The 26,348-nt window shown below is 40.2% G+C and overlaps 1 protein-coding gene across 10 annotated transcripts in view; it reads right to left on the bottom strand.

The window, feature by feature from the left end:
• plekhg4 (pleckstrin homology domain containing, family G (with RhoGef domain) member 4) overlaps positions 1-26,348 on the bottom strand; it is a 99,299-nt gene that overhangs the window by 32,174 nt on the left and 40,777 nt on the right. For 7 of the 10 annotated variants that reach the window (XM_077228829.1, XM_077228830.1, XM_077228831.1 and 4 more), the window contains exons 3-13: positions 22,738-25,792; positions 18,922-19,098; positions 18,715-18,838; positions 18,395-18,488; positions 16,042-16,128; positions 15,327-15,443; positions 8,588-8,686; positions 5,802-5,950; positions 2,420-2,558; positions 1,060-1,182; positions 589-780 (exon numbers count right to left, since the gene is read on the bottom strand). In XM_077228829.1, coding sequence (XP_077084944.1) covers positions 589-780; positions 1,060-1,182; positions 2,420-2,558; positions 5,802-5,950; positions 8,588-8,686; positions 15,327-15,443; positions 16,042-16,128; positions 18,395-18,488; positions 18,715-18,838; positions 18,922-19,098; positions 22,738-25,555 — 4,119 coding nt within the window. In that variant the 5' untranslated portion in view covers positions 25,556-25,792. The remainder of the gene's footprint in view (positions 1-588; positions 781-1,059; positions 1,183-2,419; positions 2,559-5,801; positions 5,951-8,587; positions 8,687-15,326; positions 15,444-16,041; positions 16,129-18,394; positions 18,489-18,714; positions 18,839-18,921; positions 19,099-22,737; positions 25,793-26,348) is intronic. The other 3 variants (XM_077228834.1, XM_077228832.1, XM_077228833.1) reach the window with 1 other exon arrangement.

Genomic DNA, 26,348 nt, shown 5'->3' with positions numbered 1-26,348 from the left:
CGAACCGATTCACAAATAAATACCAGGCCGAGTTGTGTTTGTGGCATAAAACACATTTGTAAATATATATTTTTATTTGCAAAGCTAATTTTATTTATTTGTGAGTTTTATATTTTATTTGTAGATCATAATCTATTTATTTGGAATAATGCAACAATTCTACCCCCATATCAAACAATCCATTACATATAATTTAAGGGATAGTTCATCCAAATATACATTCATTTGTCATTATTTTCTCACCCTCATTTCATTCCAAACCTGTATGAGTTTCTTTCTTTTGTGGAACACAACAATTGTTTTAAAACTAAATGCGGTTCAAACAATATTGCATCCCATTTGTTTTTTATTGTATGAATTTTGGGTAACTTATTCCTTTACTAAACAATTCAGAAATCAGATAACAGACAACGCTTCTAACACATCTCAAAGTCTTCTAAAACTTCTCACAACGTTTCACTGTGTTGCATGCACTAGAATACAGCTCAATATCAAATGAACATTTTATAAAGGGAGCCTAAGTAGTAAAAGTAAAAATAGAAGACAGAACAGTCAAGTGAGTTTACATCAAAAGCAACTACCACTTACCTTGTCAAAGAACTCATAGAGTCGGACAGTCTTGTCAATTTTATCCTTGGTGTCCTCCACTCGCTGTGAGAAATCATGTAGATGGACCCAGAATGAGCGTACTTTCACCTCGTATACCTGCAGCTCTGCAGAGGAGATGTCTTCCCACTTCTCTAAGCGCTTGAGGAGACCTTCACCGCTCTTACAGTGCTCCTGAACACACACACACAGTATTACATAATGAAATGGTATCTAAGCATAGGGTGCGACTGAGGTGACTACATTTAAACATTGACAAACGCTCTTGAAATTCATGTTTACACAATTAAACAAATGTTTGACTCCTGCAGTAAAATATTATCTCTCGGTCCAAATAAAAATGTCATGAGGCATTTGTTGACAAAATATGAGGACAACCCCAACCCCAAATGCTGATGCTGTGGGGAAGGGTTAAAGTGCTGTGTAAAAAATGTTTAATAAGAGTTGACATACATATGCAGCTGCGTAAAATTCTCTGAAGACAGTCTGTTTATGCTGTAACTGCTCCAAGGACTCTTCCAGCTCACTCAGCGTCTTCAGACGAGACTCTCCCACCTCCTCTATCCACTGACTCACCTAAGAGACAACATATACATACAATCAATTAACCCTGCTACTTTCCAGCTTTAAAAACCGTTTACACCAAGAACGTCAATCTAACGATAACGATATTAGTGTCAACACCAATGCACGATAACATTCTGTTTATTATAAGCACGCACTGCAGTTATGTCATCTACTGCATGAAACACTCAAGCTCTTTAAAGCAGGATGGATTCTGATCGCCTGCCAATGTTTTTATCGTTCATCAGTTATTGATATTCATATGCTATCTCAATAATATCGTTCCTCTGTATCATTATAGTTGTGTTGTGGACTTCTCTATTCTCATATAATTAGAATGCTATCATTATAGTTATTGTTTTTGTTGTGAATGGGCATATACTTTGTTATTCGTAACATATTTTTGTTTCTTGTTCTCTGTGACAGTAGACTTAGGCAGTAGACTGAAACATGAGCACACAAACACATCAATCACATGTGTGTCATCTGATATAGATGCTATGGTGCTAGTTTACATTTTCTCATGATGTGCATGAAAGTGTGTGTGTGTGTGTGTGTGCTTGGCTAATCTGTTTCAGCAACTTCCACTATATCCATGCCAACAGGATTTTCCCCCCTCTTTCTGCCTGCTAGGCACAATCATCCATTAAGACTATCAGATGAATAAATCACCAAGGCAGTGTGTACCTTAGTAAGGCTGTTTGTGAGTGTGTGTGTGTTTGCAGCACTTCAGTACAGAATTCACTATTTTTTAAGTGTAATAGGTAAACTCAAAACTAAGAATAAGCCTTGAGGACACAAACTGCCCAGATGTGTAGTGGAGTTCAAAAGTCTGAGACTACTTGTGCAAATGCTTCCCTTGTGCAGTCTTTACTAATATAAATATGTATTTCTTCAAGAAATTTGTCATAATCAGCAAAAACTATTTAAGTGAAAAGTTTAATTAAATTTACAGTAATTTCAGTATTTCTCAGTAGAACTCTTAGTCTCTCACTTGCAATAATGTTTTTATACTTTAATTTATTTAATGATGAATTTCTTTTCTAAATGTGAATTAATTTATTTTTCTATAAAACAAATTATATCACTTTCTTAGTTTAATAATAAAACTTTGTTTATTTTCAGGTTTAAATTACGAGAAGATGTCACATTAACATATAGTACCATGTGCTAAGTCTCACACACAGCTGTTATTGTGATCTGTCATGAATCGAGTTCATAAAAGCAAGTGCAAAACCTTAGTCCTCACCTCTCTGAATCCCTCCTCAAGGGTCTTAAACTCCATAATGAATTCCAGTTCCTGTGTGCATTTGTTGGACAGCATCACCAGTCTGTGAACCAGCTCGTCCACTTGGTTATACAGATGTCCTGCATTCTCGATGTTATCTCTAAAACACACACCAAGAAGATTTCTGTAGCACATTAAATTTAGTCTACATATTGTCTTGACTTTGTTTCTATTCCCTGAGAGAAACTCAAGGCATCTGAGCTGTGGAGAAAACACTGACTGCAGGACTCACATCTCATTGGCTGAGACAGTCTTATAGAATATATTGATTGGACGAGGCTTTGAATGTAATTGGATGTGCAAATTGTGATCTGGCAATGGGAGACAGAGTATGGAGAAGTGTTGGAGGGTGGGAGGGAGGGGGAGAGAGGGAGAGAGAGAGAGAGAGTGTGTGTGTGTGTGTGGATTGTATAAGAAAGAAAAAGAGCATACATGAGAGAAACAATGTGCATATAAGTATGTCAATAAAATGTTTATTTTAATGCATAATTGAGAGAAAATGTGAGTAATTTTTGTGTATCTGTATGTGAATGTCCAGTGCTGTGACAGAGCACACTGTGCACAACAGAAGAGGTTGATGTCTAATGGATGACTTCATCACCGCTGTAGTTCACTTACACAATAATGTATTGTGCTCTAGTCAAACATTTATACATTTTCCCTCAACGATGTGCCAACTAACTCAGCCAAAGAGTTATCCACTCTCTGTTCCATACACAACATCAATGTCAATATTAAAAACTATTTTTGAGGAGTGCCACATTCACATTTTGACTGTCAAAAGACTTATCAAAGCATGCAAGACTTGACACGTGGCACATGCATAACACAGCCAAAAAATTGTGCCCCCTGCTGTTAGATACACAGATGCAAACACATTCACATGGTTTTAAAAGATTTTCAATAAAGTTATGTTTGTTTTTGAGCTTGACAGCCCTATTCACTTACAAAGTGTGTACAAGAGTTCTACAGCAAAAAAGGTCACACAGGTTCAGAAAGACATGAGGGTCAGAAAACTGAAAACTAAATTTTAATTTGGCTCAACTATCCCTTTAAGGTATTGGTTGATTTAAGTTCAGTGGAAAGAATATGTGTGTTACACACAATGAGAGGCATGAGAGGCAAATCAGGGACCTCAGAGTCAATCCAGAACTCACCAATTATTCACAGCACACACCCAGAGCAAACACGAGTTATCACAGCACGCAGGGGATATCAAAGACATTCCAGCAAGAGAGAATGACAAAAGAGTGAGTGAGAGAGAGATAAGAGTCTAAGACAGATGTATGAAAAATCAGAAGCCTTCATTACCAGCTCAATGAAGCATTCAGACATAGTATTGTTGATTAATTGTGTTTGGTAGACAGAAAATGAATGAACTTGATTGTTTCTATATATATATATATATATATATATATATATATATATACAGTATTACTATACAGATCTATAAAGATATACCTGGTATCTCTAATAATAATAAGATTAAGAATAAGTCAACAATAATCACTGATAAAAATGTAGCCAATGAATTATTGTTATTAAATTAAATTAACAACAATACTAATAACATTTAATTTATTAATATGTAGCTGGCTGTATTTTTATTAGTGATTTTGTTGACGATTATTTATATTTATTATTATTATTATTATTACTACACTGTTTTACAAGGACTATAGAAAAGAGATGAAAAGGAGATACAATTTCCTGTTTATGTACATTTGAAACAAAAAATTAGCAGAGACCAGTAGTGAGTAAAAGCACAATCATTCTATTCAGTAAAAAAGCAAGGGTCATGGTTCACCTTTAGGATCCAATGGAATTGCTAAAAAGATTATGTGTGAGGGAAGAAGTCAGTTTAATAAACACAGAAAAATGCAGAAAAAAGAGCCGGATTTGTTCACTAGACTCAGTCACACCTGCGAGATTGAGCCCTTTGTGTTTCTGTCAGCACCCAGGTGAAGTGTTTGTGTGGGAGCAGCTCAGACAGCTTAGGTTTCATTTTGGCATTTGTTAAGCAACAAATGAGCAACTTGCACAGCCTTTAAACTCTAATTTCACCTAATATTAAAGGCAAAAAAGGGATGGAAATGACAAGACGGACAATAAATCAGGCTACAGAACCAGAGAGGCTAGCTTAGAAGAATCATATTCCTTGCATATTCATTTATTAGATGAAGTCTTTGGAAAAAGACTCACTGGGTCTTTCACCGGAATCTGTCACAAACACCGGGCTTGAGTGTTTGTGTCTGAGCAGGAGGCTTTGAAATTGCTTTTGAGTAAGCCAGCACCAACATGCCACTGTGTTTTAACCCAAGTCAAACAGGAAGCAGCACTAGAGCCCTGCTGCATCCAAACCATACCATGTTATCAGAGACAGATATATACGCATTTTGTGTCTGTTTAGCTCTGAGATTGTGTGCATGTTTCAGGAAGAAATGTCTGTGGGCAGATAAAGACATTTCTCTTGGCTCAGCTGTGGGAAATAACATTCACACTCCCTCAACCTCCAGATGAACCCAGCCCTGATCATCAGAGGCCTGAACATGCTCTCCAATGCTCTTAACACTTTTTCTCTCTCTCTCTCTTTCATTATTCCTCTCTTGTTCGGCACTCTCAAACTCTCTTTACATCTTTCATAATTATGTAATTCAATTCCAAAACCTACCGAGCTGCCTCGTTACCTACTGACTATTTAGGCAGCATCCTTACTGAAATTAAACTTCATTAGTGGCTCATTTGTAATGTTCTACATGGGCAGGAACTCACATGAAGCGTCAATTTTAATTTGTGCATTAATATGCATTTCACAAACTTTATGTAAAATAGTCATTTATAGTTGCTTTTTTATAAATACCTTTTTATTATTCAATGAATCACATGTATACTGCCATTCAAACATTGGGGTCTGTCAGATTTATTTTTTGGAAAGAAATTCATATGCTTATTAATCAAGGATGCATTCAATTGATTACAAAAATAATATATTATTGTAATAATATTTCCACAATATTACTGTTTTTACTGTATTTTGGTCAAATAAATGCAGTTGTGGTGACACTTCTTTCAAAAACAGAGAAAAATGTTACTGACCCCAAACGTTTGAACGGTAGTGTTTATACAACATTTATTTTGGATTTATTTTTCCAATGAGCTTGTTGCAGTGGATTCTGGGATTGTCTTTTCTGCAAAGGACATGTCATGCTGTCTTACAATTTGACCAAAACGTGGTATCTTAAGCGGTGGCATAATTAATTCAGCTCACTAGGTTTTGGAACAGAGCTTATTTGGTTATTTGTGATGTGTGCAGAGGGTTAAAGTCTGTATAATCTTGTCTCACCTGTAGTCCTCTGTCAGACTGACGCTGGTCTCTTCTTTTCGTAAACGGGACAGAGCGGCTCCACCCTCCAACTGTAGCCGCACCAGCCTGCTGTCCTCCAGAACAGTCCTCATCAGCTCTCTGTACTTACACAATAAGATCTGTGCCTCCTGCAAACACACACACACATTTATTACTATAAAACACAAACACTCCTCTACAGCTGCACACATTCCCACACACCTTATTATTACAAATACACATCGTATCTACTGTTCTCTCACTGAGTAATATCTGTCCTTTCCAGCATAAACACACATACACCCCATAATTATCTTCCAAGCTTCATTGACAGATAGAGTAATACCTGTAGCAGCACAAATTACCTGTATACATTCTCACGCACACAGGCATTCATTATTATTCATTAAAATTGTATCTACACCTCCATTTAATACCAGCTCACGTTTGTACTCATTAAATGATCAAATGAGCTTAAGCTACGGTACAGTTTAATACGCATAACTGCCAAACCTTCAGGTGTGTGTTTGTACTTGTGCTGTTGTACTTAAATCTGTCTGTTATTAATGTTTCTTAACAACAATACAAAAAATGTCTTACACTTTATATACAGAACCCTTTGGTGTGGATGCAGCATAATGACAAAGCAAAAGTTACAAAATCCACAGCAGAAATCTACACAGATGTACAACAAAGCAGCTTTCTAAGCCACTGATATGACTGGAGTCATCCCATGTGAGTGTATACTTCTATTTTTCTTGTATGTTCATCAAGGCTGGATTTATTTGCTCAAAAATGCAGCAAAACAGCAATATTGCAAAACATTATTACAATTTAAAATAACTTTACTATTTTAATATATGTTAAAATATTACAGCAAAGCTGTATTTTTGGCATCATTATTATTTTAGTCTTCAGTGTCACATGATCCTTCAGAAATCATTCTAACATGCTGATTTGCAGCTCAAGAAACATTTCTTATTATCAATGTTGAAAACAGTTGTACGGTTTAAAACTAAAGAACAGTATTTTTTGAAGGAGAAATCTTTCTCTAAAATCAAAACGTTTTTTTTTTTCAATTTTGATCAATTGAATTTAATGCGCCCTTGCTGAATAAAAAGTAACTCCTTTACCTAAATAAAACAAAAAACTTACACCAAACTTTGAACCAGTAGTTGCATGATTTAAAACATACGTTTATCACAAGTGTTTTTTTAAACCTCATTTCAGGTGTAAAATGGTTATACGTTTTATTCTTAAACGTTTACATAACTGAAACCACTTCTGAGAATGGTTCTTACTAATAAACAAGGTTAATAAATTAGTAAAACACCATCTTAATTAAAATCTATCTATAATCTGTAAGGGTAGCATTTGGAGTGTAATACTTTTTTAGGGTATGTGTGTACCACCCAGAAAAGCATCCATAATACCGACCCAATGATGCAGATTGTGGTCTGACCACATTGTGTGGAGTCTATGAGGCGCTAACAACAAAAGGTTATATTATATCAAATAAACTCAGGACCCTCAACAAAAGCCTTCTTAAATTGCTTTTGAAAAAGTACTTAAAGAAATAAAAATCTCATAATTACTTGCATAATTACATGCGTCTACACCCTAATTAGCATGTGTGTGTGAAGTGGATAAATCTGTAGAGCAATTCAATGAATTACAAATGTCAGTGGATGTTTCTATGAGTATTAAAGCCTATTTGCAGTTTTGTTTACAGAACTGCTTTAAAACTCTTCATAGACATTATATTAAACTATTAAACAGTGGAGAATGAAGATACAGTATGTGAGGTTCTTAATATAAGGAGAAAATAAATGAAGTAATTCAGAATTGTGGTGAAAAAAAACACGGGGGGAAAAGAGGGGACACATTTAGATTAACAGAGGGAGACAGAAGACATAGAAGAAACGGCAGAGTGATGAGCGGACAGGCCAAGACTTATTCTGGTTTTCTATTCATTTAACATCTAAGCATCATTTCATCCACAGGAGGGGCTGTTTTAGCATTCAGTAAGCAGAAATCCATACCCTCATCCACCAGACTCTTTCTTTGCTTCTCCTTTCAACTCTTTATATAAATCCTAGGTAAGTGATTTTGAAGATGACTGCAGATAAACACTCCTCTGGGAGATCATTACTTCCCCTGAGGCCCTGTTTTCCCCCAGAAGCCTGTGGATAAAAAGGTCCTTCGTGACCTCCATTGACAGCAAGAGGTCAACTCAGTCAAAGCCTTGACACACTAACCACACACAAACTGAAGTCTATTTTTCAAAACTCAACTTGTCTTCTAAATAGAACAGTCTTTAAAATCACTGTAACCGGACACCAGTGCCACAGCTGTACTTCATGGAAACAGAATAGAAGTCCCTCTGAATAGAAGACTTCAGTGCCATGTGACGCCCTCTTGAGCAGAGTTCACTGTCAGGAGGTCATAATGAGTCTTCGGACTGCAGTCTCATTAAACATAACTAGAACCAAGAGTTTAGGGGCTCAACTGGTTATCAGGCCAACTCTCTGCAATATATATTCCTGTAGCTCAAACAATAGAGCATGTTAACACCAAGGTCATGGGTTTTATTCCTAGGGAACGCAAGAACTGATAAAAATGTATACTTGAAAACAAAGTAAGTCACTTTGGATAAAAGTGTCAGCCAAAACCATTAAATATATACAGCTCTCTCATTCCTGACAGGGCTGGGCCAAAGCATTTTTTGTGGGACTGCTTTCGATAGAGCTGCTTTTAGAAAAGTATTTTATTGACTGTTGTAGTACCTCCGCTGTAGGTGGCAGCACTGCAGACTCCAGTATGCTGATGGAGTTCTGAAGCAGGTTCACAGCATCCTCACAGTGGCTGGCCAGCTGCTCCAACCTCTGAGATATAACAAAAATAAATGTTTAGGTTAGGAACCCGTTACAAAAAACAAACAGTTGTCAGATGTTGTAAAGCATGTAATGTACGCATATATCTCACTGTACATGAAATACATTTTTACTGTTTTTTAAAGTCTCTTCTGCTCACCAAGGCTGAATTTATTTGATTAAAATACAAAAAACAAACAAATATTGTTAAATATTATGTCAATTTAAAATAACTGTTTTTCTATTTTAAAACATTTTAAAATGTAATTTATTCCTGTGATCAAAGCTGAATTCTCAGCATCATTACTTCAGTCTTCAGTCACATGATCTTTCAGAAATCATCCTAATATGCGGATTTTATGCTCAAAAAAACCTCATTATTATTATCAATGTTGAAAGCAGTTGTTTACATTTTTTTATTTATTCTTTGATGAATAGAAAGTTCAAAAGAACAGAATTTATTTGTAACATTATAAATGGCTTTACAGTAACTTTTGATCAATTGAATTAATCCTTGATTAATAAAAGTATTGATTTCTCTTATTTCTTTCCCCCAAAAAATAAAATAAATATTCTTACTGACCCAAAACCTTTGAAAGGTAGTGTTTAATGTTACAAAAGCTTTCTATTTCAGATAAATGGTGTTCTTTTAAACCTTCTATTCATCAAAGAATCCTGAAATAAAAATGTAAATAACCGTTTTCAACATTGATAATAATGAGAAATGTTTCTTGAGCATCAAATCATCATATTAGAATGATTTCTGAAGAATCCGTAATGATGCTGAAAATTCAGCTTTGATCACAGGAATAAATAACACTTTACTATATTCACAATAGAAAACAATATTTCACAATATTACTGTTTTTTTTTTTATCAAATAAGCCTAGGTAAGCAGAAGATGTCAAGGGTGTGGTGCAGGCTGAAGCAGCAGCTGAGTCAAAAGTTCCAATTTAAACTTTTACTTATTACAAATATAGGGAGTGAGTTTAGGTGTGAAGAAACTAGGGATTCTGGGAAGTGTAGTGCAGACAAAGACAGAGTGGTGCAGACGAAGACTGTGACAGAAGAGACTTCTTTTAAAAAAATTAAAAATCTTACCGATACAAAACTTTTGACCGGTAGTAAATATGATAATTGGTAGAGTTTTTTTATTTATTGTGATCATTATTAATACACACAGCAGTTGTCAGTGTTTTGGCTGTTATATCATGTTTTAGCCTCTAGAGGTCCTCATGGTGCTATCGTGCCCTGCTTATTCAATTTGTAATTAGTGTTATTAGGTTCACATGTGTGTCATTCAGATGTGTGTATTTAAGTCTCTCTGTCTCATAGCCTCTTTGCTTGGTGTTTAGTTGTGCTAAAGCCGGTTGCCCAAGTAAGTGTCCTCTAACTCTGAGACATTTAATTTATCTTGCCTGTGGATTGTTCCCTTCTCTGTTTTATTTTTTGTGGACTTTCTCCTCTGGAGTTTTTGTTGAATACCTATGGGAAAATTTTTTGAATATTCTTTGTGAAAAGACCCGTTGGACTGATTTTGTTTTTTGATGATTTCTTTTGATGATTTTTTGCTTCAGCTGTGGATTTCTGTTATTCGTATTAAAACTATTTCTGCATCTCATCTTCTTCTGAGTGCGTCTCACTGTTTGGTTCACCATCTCCAGTGGCTCAGGGATTGAGAGTCTGACTATCACGCCAGAGACCCGAGTTCTAGTCCCGGCTCTGACAGAAACACCAAACCAAGATGAATCCAGAGACGCCCAGCGCACAAGAACTCTTCACTACTGTGGCTCAGCATGAGTCCTCAGTCCAACGACATGAAGCAGTGCTAGTCCAACAGGAAGCATTGATGGTTAAAGATTCAGAGTTACTGTCAGATGTCATGACCTCTTTCCGTCAGATCTTTGATCGGCTGCCTTCTACCCAAGCTACGGCTTCTGCGCCTCAAACTTCAGTTCCCCTTGCAGAACCTCGCCTACCTCCACCACAACGATTCTCGGGAGACCCCAGTGCTTGTTGTGGATTCCTCACTCAGTGTTCCCTTACATTTGAGCTACAGCCATCGTCCTTCCCTTCAGATTCAAGATTGCATCTGTCATCACCCTTCTTTCAGGTAAGGCCCTCTCCAGTGCAACAGCTGCCTGGAATGCCCAGAGTCCCTTCTGCTCAAGATATTCTGCATTTGAAGAGGAATTCAAACGGGTCTTTGATCATCCCATCAGCGGTCGTGAGACGTCTAAACGACTGCTGTCCCTCCAGCAAGGTAGTCGCACTGCTGCAGAGTATGCCATACATTTTCGCACTATTGCAGCTGGGAGTGGTTGGAACAATGAGTCTCTCATGGTCTGCTTCCAGAACGGTCTTTCTGAGGCACTCAAAGATGACCTTGCAACACGAGAGCCTACACGTGACCTCGGGACCCTCATTGCCCTTGCGATCCGACTGGATAATCGTCTGAGGGAGAGGAATTTGAGTCGCCAGTTTGTTTTCACACCTCCTGTCAGTTTAGTTCCCACAGAGAAGTCACCTCCGTCCCAAGGATTCCCTGAACCGATGCAATTGGGTGGAACTCGGATCTCCCCATCAGAACGTGACCGCCGCATGAGGGAGCGGTGTTGCCTATATTGTGGACTGCCTGGACATTTCCATTCTTCCGGCCCAGAGCTCTCGGGAAACGCTTGTTCCCGTACAGGCAAGGAAGGACTGCTTGCTCGCATAGCCCCACCTTCCAATTCAGGATTGATTCTCCCCATCACACTTTCTTGGGGAAATCAGAAGCATCAACTTAAAGCTTTGGTGGATTCAGGTGCAGCCGGGAACTTTATGGACTTATCTCTTGCTAGGAGTCTCCAGATTCCCTCTGACTCACTCGAAAACCCTCTTACAGTTACCGCACTGGATGGAAGACCTCTAGGCCCTGGGAAGGTAACCCTTCTTACCGTTCCTCTTCACCTCTCTGTTTGTCAACACCAGGAGGAGCTCTATTTTCATCTGATACAGTCTCCAGAGTTCCCTGTGATTCTTGGCCACCCCTGGCTTCTTCACCATAACCCCCATCTTGACTGGTCCACTGGCGCTATCCTCAGTTGGGGTCCCAGTTGTTCTGTCACCTGTTTGACCCCGAGTTCCCCTGACCTAACTCCCGAGACTCAAGAATCCCTATACGTATCTCAGATCCCCACTCAGTACCCCCACCTCAAGGTAGTTTTCAGTAAAAAGAAGGCCACCTCTTTACCACCACACCATCCTTATGACTGTGCCATTGACCTGCTTCTAGGTACCTGTCCCCCGAGAGGCCGCATCTTCTACTTGTCTTCTCCCGAGCGTGCAGCTATGGACAATTACATTGAGGAGTCCCTCGCGGCAGGAATTATCCGTCGGTCCACTTCCCCTGCTGGTGCTGATTTTTTCTTTGTGGGTAAAAAGGATGGGGGCCTTTGACCCTGCATCGATTATCGAGGCCTCAATAAAATCACTGTCCGGAACCGTTACCCATTGCCGCTTATGGCCACAGCTTTTGAGATACTGCAGGGAGCTTCCATATTCACCAAACTCGACTTGCGCAATGCTTACCATCTTGTGCGCATTAGACAAGGGGATGAGTGGAAGACCGCATTCAACACTCCCACCGGGCACTATGAGTACCTAGTTATGCCATTCGGCCTCACCAATGCTCGCTGCAGTTTTCCAGGCTCTGATAAATGATGTCCTTCGAGATATGCTCAATCAGTTTGTATTTGTCTACCTGGACGATATTCTAATTTTTTCAAGTTCCCTCAATGAACACATGGAGCATGTCAGGAAGGTTCTCAAATGCCTCCTTGATAATCACCTTTATGTTAAACCTGAAAAATGTGAATTCCATGTGACCCAAGTGCAATTTCTGGGATTCATCATTAAGCCCGGCCATATTCAAAAGGATCCTCAGAAGGTTCAAGCAGTCACGGATTGGCCCACTCCTGGGTCTGTGAAGGAGGTGAAGCGGTTTCTTGGCTTTGCCAACTTTTAACGCAATTTTAATTTTGAAATTCAGCTCTGTGGCGGCTCCCCATTCTGCTCTCACTAAAGGGAATAATGCTGGGTTTTGCTGGAGTCCTGAAGCGGAGTTGTCTTTTAATGAACTCAAACGCCGCTTTACTTCAGCTCCCATCCTCACTCTCCCGGACCCAGACAAACTCTTCGTTGTGGGGGTCGACGCTTCGGATGTGGGTGTTGGAGCAGTGCTTTCCCAGAGGGGGGAGGATAACAGACTTCGGCCATGTGCATTCCTTTCACACCGTCTTACACCAACAGAAAGGAATTACCATGTGGGAGACCGTGAGTTACTGGCTGTTAAACTGGCCCTCGAAGAATGGAGACATTGGCTTGAGGGGGCCAAACACCCATTCCAAGTACTCACTGATCACAAAAATCTAGAGTAGATTCAGCAGGCCAAGCGACTCAACCCTCGTCAGGCACGCTGGTCTCTATTCTTCAACCGGTTTCAATTCATTTTATCCTACTGTCCCGGATCCAAAAATCTCAAGCCTGATGCTCTGTCTGGAGTATACTCTAGCAGCAACCAAGAAGATCCTGTCACACCCATTATCCCGAGCTCCAAGATTGTGGCCCCCGTAAGATGGGAACTAGAAAATACAGTAAGACAAGCCCAGGCCCAGGAACCAGACACAGGAGGTGGGCCAACCAACCGCTTGTTCGTCCCTAAAGCTGTTCGCTCCCAGGTTCTCCAGTGGGGTCATGTCTCTCGTCTGACCTGCCATCCAGGCACTACTCGCACCCTTGAATTTCTCCAGAGACGGTTTTGGTGGCCGACCATCAAGGAGGATAAAAAGTCCTTTGTAAGTGCCTGTTCCACATGCAGTCAGGGGAAGGTCTCTCATCGCTTACCTCAGGGATTGCTCCACCCTCTCTCTATACCTCGAAGACCCTGGTCACACCTCTCCATGGATTTTATTACCGGACTCCCACCATCCCAAGGTAACACCACCATTATGGTCATTGTTGACAGATTTTCTAAGGCTGGCAGATTCATTCCTTTGCCCAAATTGCCCACTGCTAAAGGTACTGCGGAGTTGGTCATTAACCATGTTTGAGCATTCTGTCAACTTTTGGGGGCAACTGTGAGCCTATCTTCGGGATTCCGCCCTGAGTCCAATGACCAAACAGAGAGATTAAACCAGGATCTGGAGACTACACTGAGGTGCGTGGCTGCCAATAACCCATCCTCCTGGTCATCTTTCATTATGTGGGCAGAATACGCTCACAACACTCTACGCTCTCTGCGACAGGCATGTCTCCCTTCGAATGCCAGTTTGGTTATGCCCCTCCTCTGTTCCCTGACCAAGAAATTGAAGTAGGAGTTCCCTCAGCTCTGCAGTTCATCCGACGCTGTCGTCTGACTTGGAGAAAGGTTCGACACAAGCTACTTAGAGTCTCTGAGCAGTACCAGCGACAGGCTAACCGTAGACGCAGACCTGCCCCCACCCTGCGTCCCGGACAGAGGGTTTGGCTCTCCACAAAGAACCTTCCCTTACGAGTAGAGTCCCGCAAGCTCTCCCAGCGATTCATTGGGCCATTCAAAGTGGCAAGGAAAGTTAACCCTGTTACTTACCGTTTATACTTGCCTAGGTCCTTAAAGATTAATCCCACATTTCATGTCTCCCTTCTAAAACCTGTCTTGTCTTCTCCTTTTGCTCCAGCAGGTAAACCTCCTCCTCGCATCATTGGAGGCCAACCAGCTTACACAGTCCACCGAATACTGGATTCCCGTCAGGTGCGAGGATCACTTCAGTATCTTGTGGACTGGGAAGGCTATGGCCCAGAGGAACGCTCCTGGGTTCCTGCCAGAGATATCTAGGACCCCAAGTTAATTCGGGATTTCCATGTTCATAAACCTGATCGTCCTGGAAGGAACGTCAGGAGCCGTCCCTAGAGGGGGGGGTCCTGTCAGTGTTTTGGCTGTTATATCATGTTTTAGCCTCTAGAGGTCCTCATGGTGCTATCGTGCCCTGCTTATTCAATTTGTAATTAGTGTTATTAGGTTCACATGTGTGTCATTCAGATGTGTGTATTTAAGTCTCTCTGTCTCATAGCCTCTTTGCTTGGTGTTTAGTTGTGCTAAAGCCGGTTGCCCAAGTAAGTGTCCTCTAACTCTGAGACTTTTAATTTATCTTGCTTGTGGATTGCTCCCTTCTCTGTTTTATTTTTTGTGGACTTTCTCCTCTGGAGTTTTTGCTGAATACCTATGGGAACATTTTTTGAATATTCTTTGTGAAAAGCCCCGTTGGACTGATTTTGTTTTTTGATGATTTCTTTTGATGATTTTTTTGCTTCAGATGTTGATTTCTGTTATTCGTATTAAAACTAATTCTGCATCTCATCTTCTTCTGAGTGCGTCTCACTGTATGGTGCACCATCTCCAGTGGCTCAGGGATTGAGAGTCTGACTGTCACGCCAGAGACCCGAGTTCTAGTCCCGGCTCTGACAGCAGTAGCTTATTGCTTTATTAATCTTGTGGGTTATTGCTTTATACCCGTGCCCATAATACACCATGCGATTTTTGGCAAAATCTGTGAAGACTCGAGACTTTCTGACTACAAATCCGTTTAAAAACTCATGTAGTTTATTCCAGCCTTGATGATGATTTTCTCACCCTTCTGAAACAGACCCAGCTGCTGTGGGAATAAGGGAAAGTGCCTTCAAACTCAGTGGGGAGGTGAGCGATGTCAACATGCTTATAGAGAGACTTCAAAGATGTCAACAACTCCACCTGACAGATGCAAAAAGAACACAGAACACAACAGTTGTCAGGTCTTAGCTTCTACATTAAAGGGGATAAATATGTATTGTAGTGCAATCATAAACACTTCAGCTATTCTAATAGCTTAGATAGATGTCTAGGCTACACTATCAGTCCAGCTGTTGTGAAATTCTCAGCTGAAGCACTTTCCTACGTAGCTACAAGAGTCTATCTCTGGCAGTCTGATCTGTGTCAGAACAAGCGGCGTCTCAGTACAGACACTTGTGTTTTAAAATAGCCATCTATTTCTCAAAGAGTTCAGAGTAACTAGGTGAAAGCCAGAATCTTGTCATTGCTGGTAGATGCTGTTTATTTCTATAAAGGGGTCTATATTTTATTAGAGAATGTTAGAGGATTTCCTTTAACATTAACTAGAAACCTTCAGTAAACTCACATTGTTCTCCAGGACCTAAAGATGAACAAATGACCTCCATTTCCTCCTATATAGAGTACAATATGGATTTACATTTGTTTTTTATCCTTTCTGCCCTCATTAAATACAAGTCACATGCTACAATATCACATGTAGCACACCATGCAGATATTGCACATCATTTTTGTGCATTACCTGTATAGAAGAGGTTTTCTCCAATCGCAGAGCCAAATCTCTGTCGGCCAGCAGCAGTACTGTATGGATGCATCCCGGCATAGCTTCCTGAAGAGATTGAATAGACTATAAATCACAAACAGCACCATGAATTATACACATTTCACAGACTAACCCAGAATTCCTAGTCCTATTGACTATTACAGTTATTTTATAGTCATTTATGATTACTGAAAGAGTAATTACTGAATGAAAGCTTGTACACAAGAGAGAAGCCTGTCATTTTATGACAAGTTTTTTACAAGGTGAAAAAAAAAGTAAGATGTGTCTGGATCAATTTTTTACAATAAGATCAATAACACCTTGAAAATAGACAGGGTGAATTTTCATTTAACGGTTCATTTAACTATGTAATTATGTCATTGAAAAAAAGTTTTTAAAGGTTACATAACCTAGCAGACACTTTTCTGTCATGTGCCTCAAAAACCACAATAAAAGCCTTCTGTCAGTGAATGTACCATAACAAAATAGCAGACAAACAAAACTCTGTAAAAACAGACCAGAGAAGTCTATTATGCCTTTTGATAGCTGTTTTAGTCTATTTCCTTGTACGTCATCATGCATACTGATCATGCACACATTATCGTGCCATCATAGCCACATCAGAACAGAAGGAAAAGAAAATCTCTGCTGGAATGAAACAATAGCATATTTACTGAGGAATGTTCCAGAAACATCAACAACCGCTTCAGGGGTGAGACTATTTACTGCTGATATTTATTGCCTACTTACTGAAACACTGCAGTTTTATTTTTCACTTTGGATTTTGAGTGTATTAAAATCATGAATATATGGTCAGACGGTGTCTGCTTTTATGTTGTTGTGAATTAAAAGTGTGTCTTAACCAAGGTGTTACTATATTGTTGTGAGGATTAGTTAAAGAAAAAAATCAATTCCTTGGTTGGCCATGGTTCAAACTTATGTATTTGAATACAGTGGCCTGATGGAAAAGTGTAATTGTCAGCTCAAAAGGACATCTATACTGGAATGATAGCATCAGTGGAGGGAGGAGAGCCTGTGTCTGTTCCCTGTGGACCAGTCACTAAGCTACTGCACTCATTCAGAAAGACCTCATCTGTCAGTGTTAGCACTGACCCTGAATACACTGAAGGGCATTCAAACACGTGACATTCACATAGTTTAGCAGTACATCATCAAGAATTTCTTATACTTTCAGTAAAGCCACCTTTTTCACAAGACAGCACTTGTATGCTGTCTATCATGGATTACAGAAATTAGAAAAAATAAACCACGCAAAGGTCATTTGGAGAATTTCTGCAGATGTTTTAAATCTCAAATGAGTTCATAAAGACAATGAAAAGCTCTCACAGAGGCCCTGTACTACTCAAAACATCATTGTCTATAAAAGCATTCATCAATTTTACTTTTATATTGCTCATATCTATCTCTCTCTATCTCACTCAGGATGTTTAAATGGTGAAGTCAGCATTGGCACATCCTCAGTCTGTCAAAGTAGGCCAGGTTTTTGGCAGAAGAAAAAAGCAGCATTAATCTGCATTAAGGTCTAGAACACAAACTCAGTCTGGAGTCACTTCCATTAAATGTGCTCAGGGATCATGTTCCTGCAGTTACTCTGAGCATTACTTACTGGTTTCCTCACATCACTCATGTAAATGACTGGTGAGGTGATTCTTCTAAAGATGAGATAAGCCATCTACACTCCATAAACTAAAAGATAAACGTATATAATGTAATCTGACGGGATATGACGCCTGTGTTCTCAACTGCCACCTTGGTCAGGCCACTCTTGTAAAAGAGTAACCTTTAACAATTGAGATAAGATCTCAATAATTGTAAATAACTACTAACAAGCAACAATCATGTCAGAAGTTGATGCATTCTGCAAAATAACCAATCCCAGATGAGGAAAAGAAATCCAAAGACATCGCCCTCTCTCTACTAATCTCGTGTGTGAGCATGTCCTATTGTGTAATTGTGTGGGAATGCAACTATTTATTTCCACAGCTGGGAAATCAGATTATATTTATGTGCTGCTTTTTGCCATGTTTAGCCAATAATGACTGATTATGTCGATGAAAATTCTTCTCAAGGGTTTACTTTAGTTTAGTCAGCACTTCAGAATTCCTCGGTAGCAGATGTCTGGTTGGAAGTTAGATTTAAATATCAAGATTTATGACAAGTTTGCATTACCATTCAGTTTTGAAGAAAGTATGAGAAAGGAAATACCTATAGGATGTGAACTGTATGTGACAGTTCTATCTGTGTAGGATATGAACAAATGGTAGACTGTATATGTGTGTTACTACAAATTATACGGTCATAGTGTTCGTACCTGGAGGATGTTGAAGGCTTTAAAGAGGGCGGGGACAGGAGAACACTTGCGGGCATCCACCAGGACAGTCAGTCCCAAAGCACTAACTTCCTTCCTGAGAGTCAAATCAAGGTCATGTGTTTGATGAAGACAAGGTAAATAAAATAACATATCAATGATTTATTGTTCTAAATGAATGAATCTTAGATTATAATAACAATATTACAGCTTTTTTCCATATTTTCTATCAATATATACAGCCTTGGTAAGCATAAGAGACTTCTTTCAAAAATTTTAACAAGACGTATAGATCCAAAACTTTTAAACAGCAGTGTGTGTACCTGAGTGTACTGAAGAAGTAGACCATGATCCGCACCAGCTCTCCACTGTTGCAGTTTGGATTCAACCAGATAGTGTTTCTCATTGTCACGGTCACAAGGGCATGGCCTGATTTATCTCTTGTTCCTAAAATTCATTTTAAAAGTTGAGCTTTTGGATCATATTGATGGAAGGACCATATTAATGGCATTAGAAGCTAGAAGCCTCACCAGGTAGGCAGAGCACTCCTGAGTTCAGGACATCAGGATTGATGTCATGTGCCTCACTCTGGACAGGCTGGGTCCTCTGGGAGATGGGCGGCAGTGGTGGATGAACTGCTGCGGTGTCTTCACTCTGGGTTTTAGCAGAGAGGTGGCAAACAATGTGGTCTACTTCCTGACTGGATGCTGGAATATGAAAATCGGTTAGAGTTATTTCAACACAAACAACACTGGCACACACACACACACACACAAACACCTAAATGTAAACAAAGAAACAATTCAGTTTACAACACTGACAAGTCCATCTACAATCTGTCTTATCATTAAAGACAATAATGCATCACTTCATTCTTTAGAAAATTCACAGATAACGTTAATATGATCAGTTGAAGTGAGTGTTTACTGCAATGTTTGATCACTCAGTATCAAAACTGATTTCACTGAGATTCTTACTCGCTGAAGATATACAGCACAGCTTACAGATGGCTGACTTGATAACTACATTGGCTCTAGAAAAGGGGGAAAAAAAGCTAAAATCTCTGGGTCATGAAACACAAATCTATTCAGACTCTGAACAAAGCCAGCAGACCCACATTCTCTGAATCCCCCACTAACAAACAGCAATGTAAAAATGGTTGAACTGAGCGTAAGCATTTGCCCAATCTGTACCATTATGCAGCTCAAACAGGCACACTCCTAGCTAATTTAAAGCATTCCAGGTATCATCTTGTGCATCATTCCATAAGGCAGCTTGGATCTGTGCCCCATATACCAGACAGCATCATAGGGCTCAGAGATAACCAGAGATCAGCTTCCGACAGTCATAAAACTAAAGTTTTGCTTCGCTGCACTGCCACACACTGCTGTGCAGAAAATAGGTACTGAGATCAAATACAGATGAGATGGAGTCCTGGGAATTCCAGCACTCGTAAAACAGCTTGCACAAGGACAAGAAAAACATGTATAAATTGCTCTGAAGCATAATCTGGCTGAGATTGCTATATTTCAGAAGGGATTTGGAGCTGGAACAGAAGAGGTTAGCTTCTGAGGAAAGAAATATAAACACAATGGAATGTTCTTCTTCAGTTAGGTACGATAGATCAGCTACGATAAATTTGACAAATAAGAAAAAAATAGTTTTTTTAGTCTCTTTGCTTTCTCTCTGTCTCCTTGTCTACCCCACATCCTCCTCGCCAGAAAATGCTCACATTGAGGAAGTAGACTATATGAGCCCCCCTCGAAGAGTCTTGGCTTCACACTCTCTCACCACAGTCTAGAGTTCAGTCTGGCCATGGGCCATACCCTTCAGTGATTATTAGGGGCCAAGCACCGAAGGTGCGGAGGCACCTATTGTATCTGTTCCGGTTCTTATTATTATTATTATTCTGCTTCTTCTTCTTCTTCTTCTTCTTCCGACTTAGGGTCTATGGCAGCCCATAGAACCGTTTCCAGGAAAGTTATGAAATTTGGCACGCAGATAGAGGACAGTAAGGACTGTCACCATAGCAAATTTGGAGTCTCTAAATCAATCCCACTAGCGCCACCAACTGTCCAAAGTTTCACTCATGTTTATGCTAATAACTTTATAGCATAAGGCCTAGAAACAAAATTATTTTTTCCACTTATTCCTTAGCTCAAGCCAAATCGATTGCAAAATGATTGACGTCATTTTCCGTCATGAATTCTTCATGCATTTATTCTCCTTTCTATCTGATTATCTTTTCTTTCTGATGTAACACGTGACCCTGAATAGTCAGAGTATTAGGGACACCTCTAAAACCAGCTATTTAAACAATATATTTCCATACTGAAGACACATTTATTATTTTTATTGTAATAGAATGTCTGTGATTTTGTGCCGTCATATGTGTGTGTATATACTGTATGTGTAACTGCTGTAAAGATCATACATCGGTAAATGCAATGGTCTGGCCAATCAGTCACAAATTAAATGTTGTCTCACTTGTAGAAACTTATGAGAAACTCTTGTAGAGCTTATCCATACTGTCATCTAGTCTTTAGTCTTCCATCTGCCCAGTTCATCAGCTCTCTCTTTCACAGACTGAATTCTCATCAAAGTCTCTACTGCTTTTCAAGAGTTTTTATAGGTCTTAGAGAATCATTGTCCAAAGGTAATTTTCCTTTCAAAACTAAAAATACACACCGCAAACTGCTGACACAGAAGATTTGTGGTTTTACTTTTTAAAATCCAGTCATTACAAAACCGAAGAACAGACTGAATCTTTTTCACTTTTTCAAACAGTGGATTAAGAGTAGAATAAACATCTGAAAAATGGAAAAATTACAAAAAGAAAAATGAAAACAAAGATAAGCAGATAAGCTTACTTTTAGCGTGTATAGAGGTAATGGCCCTGCATAGTGCATAGTAGCCTTGCTGTAGAACTGAAACTCAAAAAATGTTTAGGGTTTGTGAACCACCACCCACTAAGAGAGAAAGAATCAGATCTATCATAGTCAAACTACCACAACAAACACACCATCATTTCTTTTTTCTGCTGTTCCTATCTTCAAAGCAGTGCCGCCCACCACACCTCCCACCCATTCTCCATTACTTAAACACTCCATCTATTACCCCCGAACACACTCACACACTAAAACATCCCCCTCTGCTTACCCCCCGCAATTTCAGAGGTCCCACAGCAGGGATTGTGTTCAGGCCCACCCACATCACCTCATCTCATATATCTTTCTTCACAACTGTACCACACCTGGGCCAGGTGAGCACATTCAAAGCAATCAAATCCTCTGGATGAAGAAGAAGAGGAGGTGGGACACTGACAGCAACCTGTTGATGCGAAGGACTAATAAACAAAATGCCAGATGATTGTTCAAAACAACTTTTTGGGAAAAATAAAATGTATATTAATGTGCAGACAAGCAGCTCCTGATCACACACAAAACAGACGTCATCCGATATCAGCTTTACTCACTGCAACAGATGTCCTAAAATAGTTTAATCCAACCGAATGCAGGATTGAGTTACTAAAGTATACAAAGCAGAAGTCCTGCACATAACCCAGGCTTCTCTTCAGCTGTTTCCTTTAGCAGTTCAGATGTGAAATGCTGTCTATCTTGGACAGTGTTCAGTGGAACTAATGTGTGTCTAAATTTGAAAACAAACTGTCTAGAGGCCGGAATATGACCTGCTACAAAGCAAATCCTTGTAAAGTGCCCAGTCTAAGTAAAACCAGAGCCTTGCACGCTTTTCTTTCAGCCTGAAGAGAAAAGCAGCTCTATCAGGTCGTAGCATGGGCCATTTGAGAGCCATTTGTAACTTGTCATAGGCCTGAATGTCGAAACGCCGGAGCTATTCTGCTAATCTAGAGTAAATATACTAGGTGGACACGGCAATGAATGAATGATGAAAAAACGACTCAGAAGTCACTATAGTGAACAACTGCTACAAACCATGGAGACCGTTTGGCAAGTAGAACACAATTCATACATGAAACACCATTAAAAGAAGCAAAAAGTGAATAATAGAGGGGATTATAAGTGAACAGAATTAAAATATAGTTACAAAAGTGATAAAATATGAGGAAGAGGATGAAACTGTGAAAGTGAATGAATGGAGTGAATAAAGAAGAGGAGAAGGGAGAGAAGTAGGTTCTTCATCAGCTGAGGCAGTGGAAGAAGTCTTTAGACACATCTGAAACAGTTCAGAGCTTAGATGCCTCTGTAACGATGAAGAAATGGGGATGGAAAACGAATGGAAGGGGAAAGTGGGAGGAGTTTAAAGGGAAAGAAGGCATGTGGATAAAGTAAAGGTGAGCGGGATGGACTTTTCAAAGATGACTCTACCTTGCTCTTCCTGCTGATGGTAATGGGACTCCATGTCTGCTTGCTGCTGATGCTCTGCTGGAGAGCCATTCACAGAGGAAGTAACCTCATCCTCTTGCCTCTCCTCCTTTCCCCCCTTTATTTCCTCCTCCTTTGTTTTTTGCCCTTCTCGTTCGGTGGTAGGTGTATCCTGGGTGTGCATATGTCCATTTGTGTTTGGCATATCTGAGGTTAGATCAAGGACTTGAGTGCATGCTGACTGGACTCTATTTTCAGAATAGTTGGTCACTATGGCCTCCTGCTCACTCACAGTTTTGGCCTTGGTCTCCTTTTCCTCCCCCCCTTGCTCTTTAACATTGGTTTGTTTCTTCTCAATCTCATCTGTTCCTACAGAGAAGCTGCCCTCCTCCTGAACTCGAATGTCAGAGTCAGACTTGGGCGTGGTATCTACCAGACCTGTTTGATCAGTTTCAACTTCCTCGGCCCTACAAATTGCTTCTAATTCATTCTCCATCTTGCTTTCCAACACTCTAATGCTTTTCTTTTCTACTGTTTTTGCCTCCTTACAAGGCGAATTTCCCGCTACATCTCTTTCTGCACGTTCTTCCTTTGTCTGGAATTCCACCTCTGTCTCGTTTTTTCTGTCCTCACAGGATTCTGTCCTCACCTGACCTTGTGAAATGAGCGTAACCGGAGGCTCCCCAGGCGCTGTGGTGACAGAGGCCAAGGCTACTTGGTCGCTTTGCGGAGCAGACGAAACAAGCCCACCTTCTTCCTCTGCACTGGGACTATAATCACCATCAGGTTCATTCTTGCCATGGCTACTGTTACTTAATGTCTTATGGTCCTCTTTTACGGCAATAAGATCATTCACTTTCTCAGGTGGTTTTTGAATGTGTGTGTGTATCTGACATGGGCTGTGATCTGTTTGCTCAGTCTGATTCTGTAAAGACACACTGACAGCTTGAGGCTCAGAGACCGACACTTCACTCTTCTGCAGATCACAACTGCCTTCCAGGCCACAATCACCTCTCATCTGCTCAGATTTAGATCTGACTTCTGCTTCTGCAGCAGGATCAGACACAAAGAGTTCAATATTATCCAGAGAAACTTGTTCTGAGTTTTTACTCTCTAAATTACCAGATAACATTTCATTCTCTGGCTGTGATGTACTAGTTACTTCACTGTGTGGTTGCGCCATGTCGACTGTGTTGCTGTTTGGTTGTGATGTTCTTAGTGGCATTTTGTATAGATGTGATGTGTTGAGTGGTTTGCTGTATGGTGGAGATATGCTAGCTAGTTCACATTCTAGTTGTGATGTGTCAAATCGTTGGTTATCTGGTTGTGATGTGCTAACTAGTTTGCTGTCTAGTTGAGATATGCTTAATAGTTTAAGGTCTGGTTGTAATGTCTTGACTGGCTCATTGACTATTAGTAACATGCTGACTGGTTTTGACATGCTGACTAGTTTGTCTAGCTGAGTTGTGCTTACTGGTTTACCATCTGGTTGTGATGTCTTGACTGGCTCAATGACTTGTGACATGCTGGCTAAATTACTGTCTAGCTGACATATGCTTACTGGTTCAACTTCTGATTGTGATGTCTTGACTGGCTCATTGACAAGCTGTAACGTGCTGACTAGTCTGTTGTCTGGTTGTGATGTGCTGACTAGTTTGCTCTCAAGTTGTGATATGCATAGTGGTTTAAGGTCTGGTTGAGATATGCTTACTGGTTCAATGTCTGGTTGAGATGTCTTGATTGGCTCACTGACTAGTTGGGATGTGCTGTCTAGTTTGCTGTCAGGTTGTGATGTCTTGATTGGCTCACTGACTAGTAGTGTTGTGCTGTCTAGTTTGCTGTCAGGTTTTGATGTCTTGATTGGCTCACTGACTAGTTGTGATGTGCTGTCTAGTTTGCTGTCAGGTTGTGATGTCTTGATTGGCTCACTGACTAGTTGTGATGTGCTGTCTAGTTTGCTGTCAGGTTGTGATGTGCTGATGACACTGTTGTCTAGTGATATGATGACTGGTTTACTGTCTGTTTGTGTTGACATATCAGATAGTGGAGCAGTATCACAATCGGACATCTCTCTCTCAGACTCATGCTCAGACACACGGTCACAAGAGGTTGTACCTGCAGCAGATGTGGGCTTAGAATCGTCCACCTGCTGAAGCGGAATCTCTACCTCTGCAAGAGCAGTGGGGGTTAAGATCACAGATTGGTAGGCATCACTCAGGTTTTCCTCAATCAGCATGGCACACACCATGCTCTGTGAGCATGCACCATTCCTCAAAAGACTCTCCTCTCGTTTGGCTTTAGGCTGAGTAGAACCAGCAGTCTGCGGTTTATGTAGATTTCTGTAGTTCATACTAATGGCTTGAGTGAGAGAGCCCTTCTGTGGGGAAAAGCGTGGTAAGGAGATATCGGCTAGCTCCACATACTCCCCCTCTGAATCCTCCGCTGTGCTGCTAGAGCTCTGCCCACTGCTATCTTTATTGATCTCACTGAGAGCAGGGAGGAGCTTAAACTCCTTGCTCTGACAGTCCATCTCCCCTGATTGGTCTGTGGAAGTGTCAATAAAAATCCTACATTGTAAGTCCTCAGGGTTGTTTTCTTGATCTACGTCAGAGTCCCTCCTCTCTGTGTCTGAAACTTCCTTGGCCATTCCTCTACTTCCGCCTTGTTCTGTAACTTTGGAAGGTCTGCTGATAAACTCTGGGTGAACAATATCCTCCCACGGTACCCTAAAAATGTCATTATCCGCTGATAAAAGACAGTGTTCCAGGGCGGTTCTTCTGACCACAGTCCTCTCCCGGTTGATGGACTCCAGCCAGTCCATGGTGAATAGAGAGGTGTATGCTAGCTCCGGTACGGTAAGCTCCTCCACATACTGCCCACTAACTGCCAGACACTTCACTGTGATGCGCGGGGAGCTTTTGGGTGTTGGCGTCACCTGCAAGTAGAAATCGCTGGGTCGTAACACACGCCAGTCCAAAGAGGAGAGCTGGATTATGACCTTCTCATGAACACACAGTGGCCAGCCTTCATGACGAAAAAGGTAACCACAGTATGGAAACTGTAGAGAGGAGAGAGGGAAGAACCAGTCAGGCAATCAATCAATGTTAATTGAACTGTTTTCGGTTATATAGAAAGACTTGCCGGACACATTTTAGTTTTTTATTAGAAAGAAATGCATTCCAAATTTCAATATGCTGCAATAAAAATCTAACAAAACAGAGAGCTAGAGGCAGGATTCTGTCAATGGGTCATCCAAAATGCTAAATTATTATATTTGCCACATATAATTTTCAGGACTTTAAAACATGAAGAAAAGACAAAGTTGCAATTAATGTTTTCCATTTTTCCCCATTCTAAGTACACAAAGTGTCATGAGATAACTGGTTTGTCTTCCATTTTTCCTGAAGACAATAAGAAAATGAATATAGTCTCAGAACATCTGAACATCTATGTTTGAATGCATGTATCAATGGCTTGCTCATTGGGGATTTTAAGGGAAAACATGTATTGCCAAAAATAAAATGCATACAATTAGGGCTGCACGATTAATCGTTAAAAGATCGCAATCTCGATTCAACGCCCCATGCGATCTTAATCCTGCATTTCTACGACTC

Source organism: Siphateles boraxobius, unplaced genomic scaffold (genome assembly GCF_051911475.1).
Source record: "Siphateles boraxobius isolate OS27281-9 unplaced genomic scaffold, OSU_SipBor_1 130, whole genome shotgun sequence".
Taxonomy (NCBI): domain Eukaryota; kingdom Metazoa; phylum Chordata; class Actinopteri; order Cypriniformes; family Leuciscidae; genus Siphateles; species Siphateles boraxobius.
The sequence above is the reverse complement of the archived record's forward strand: the minus strand, read 5'-3'. Positions and strand labels throughout refer to the sequence as shown.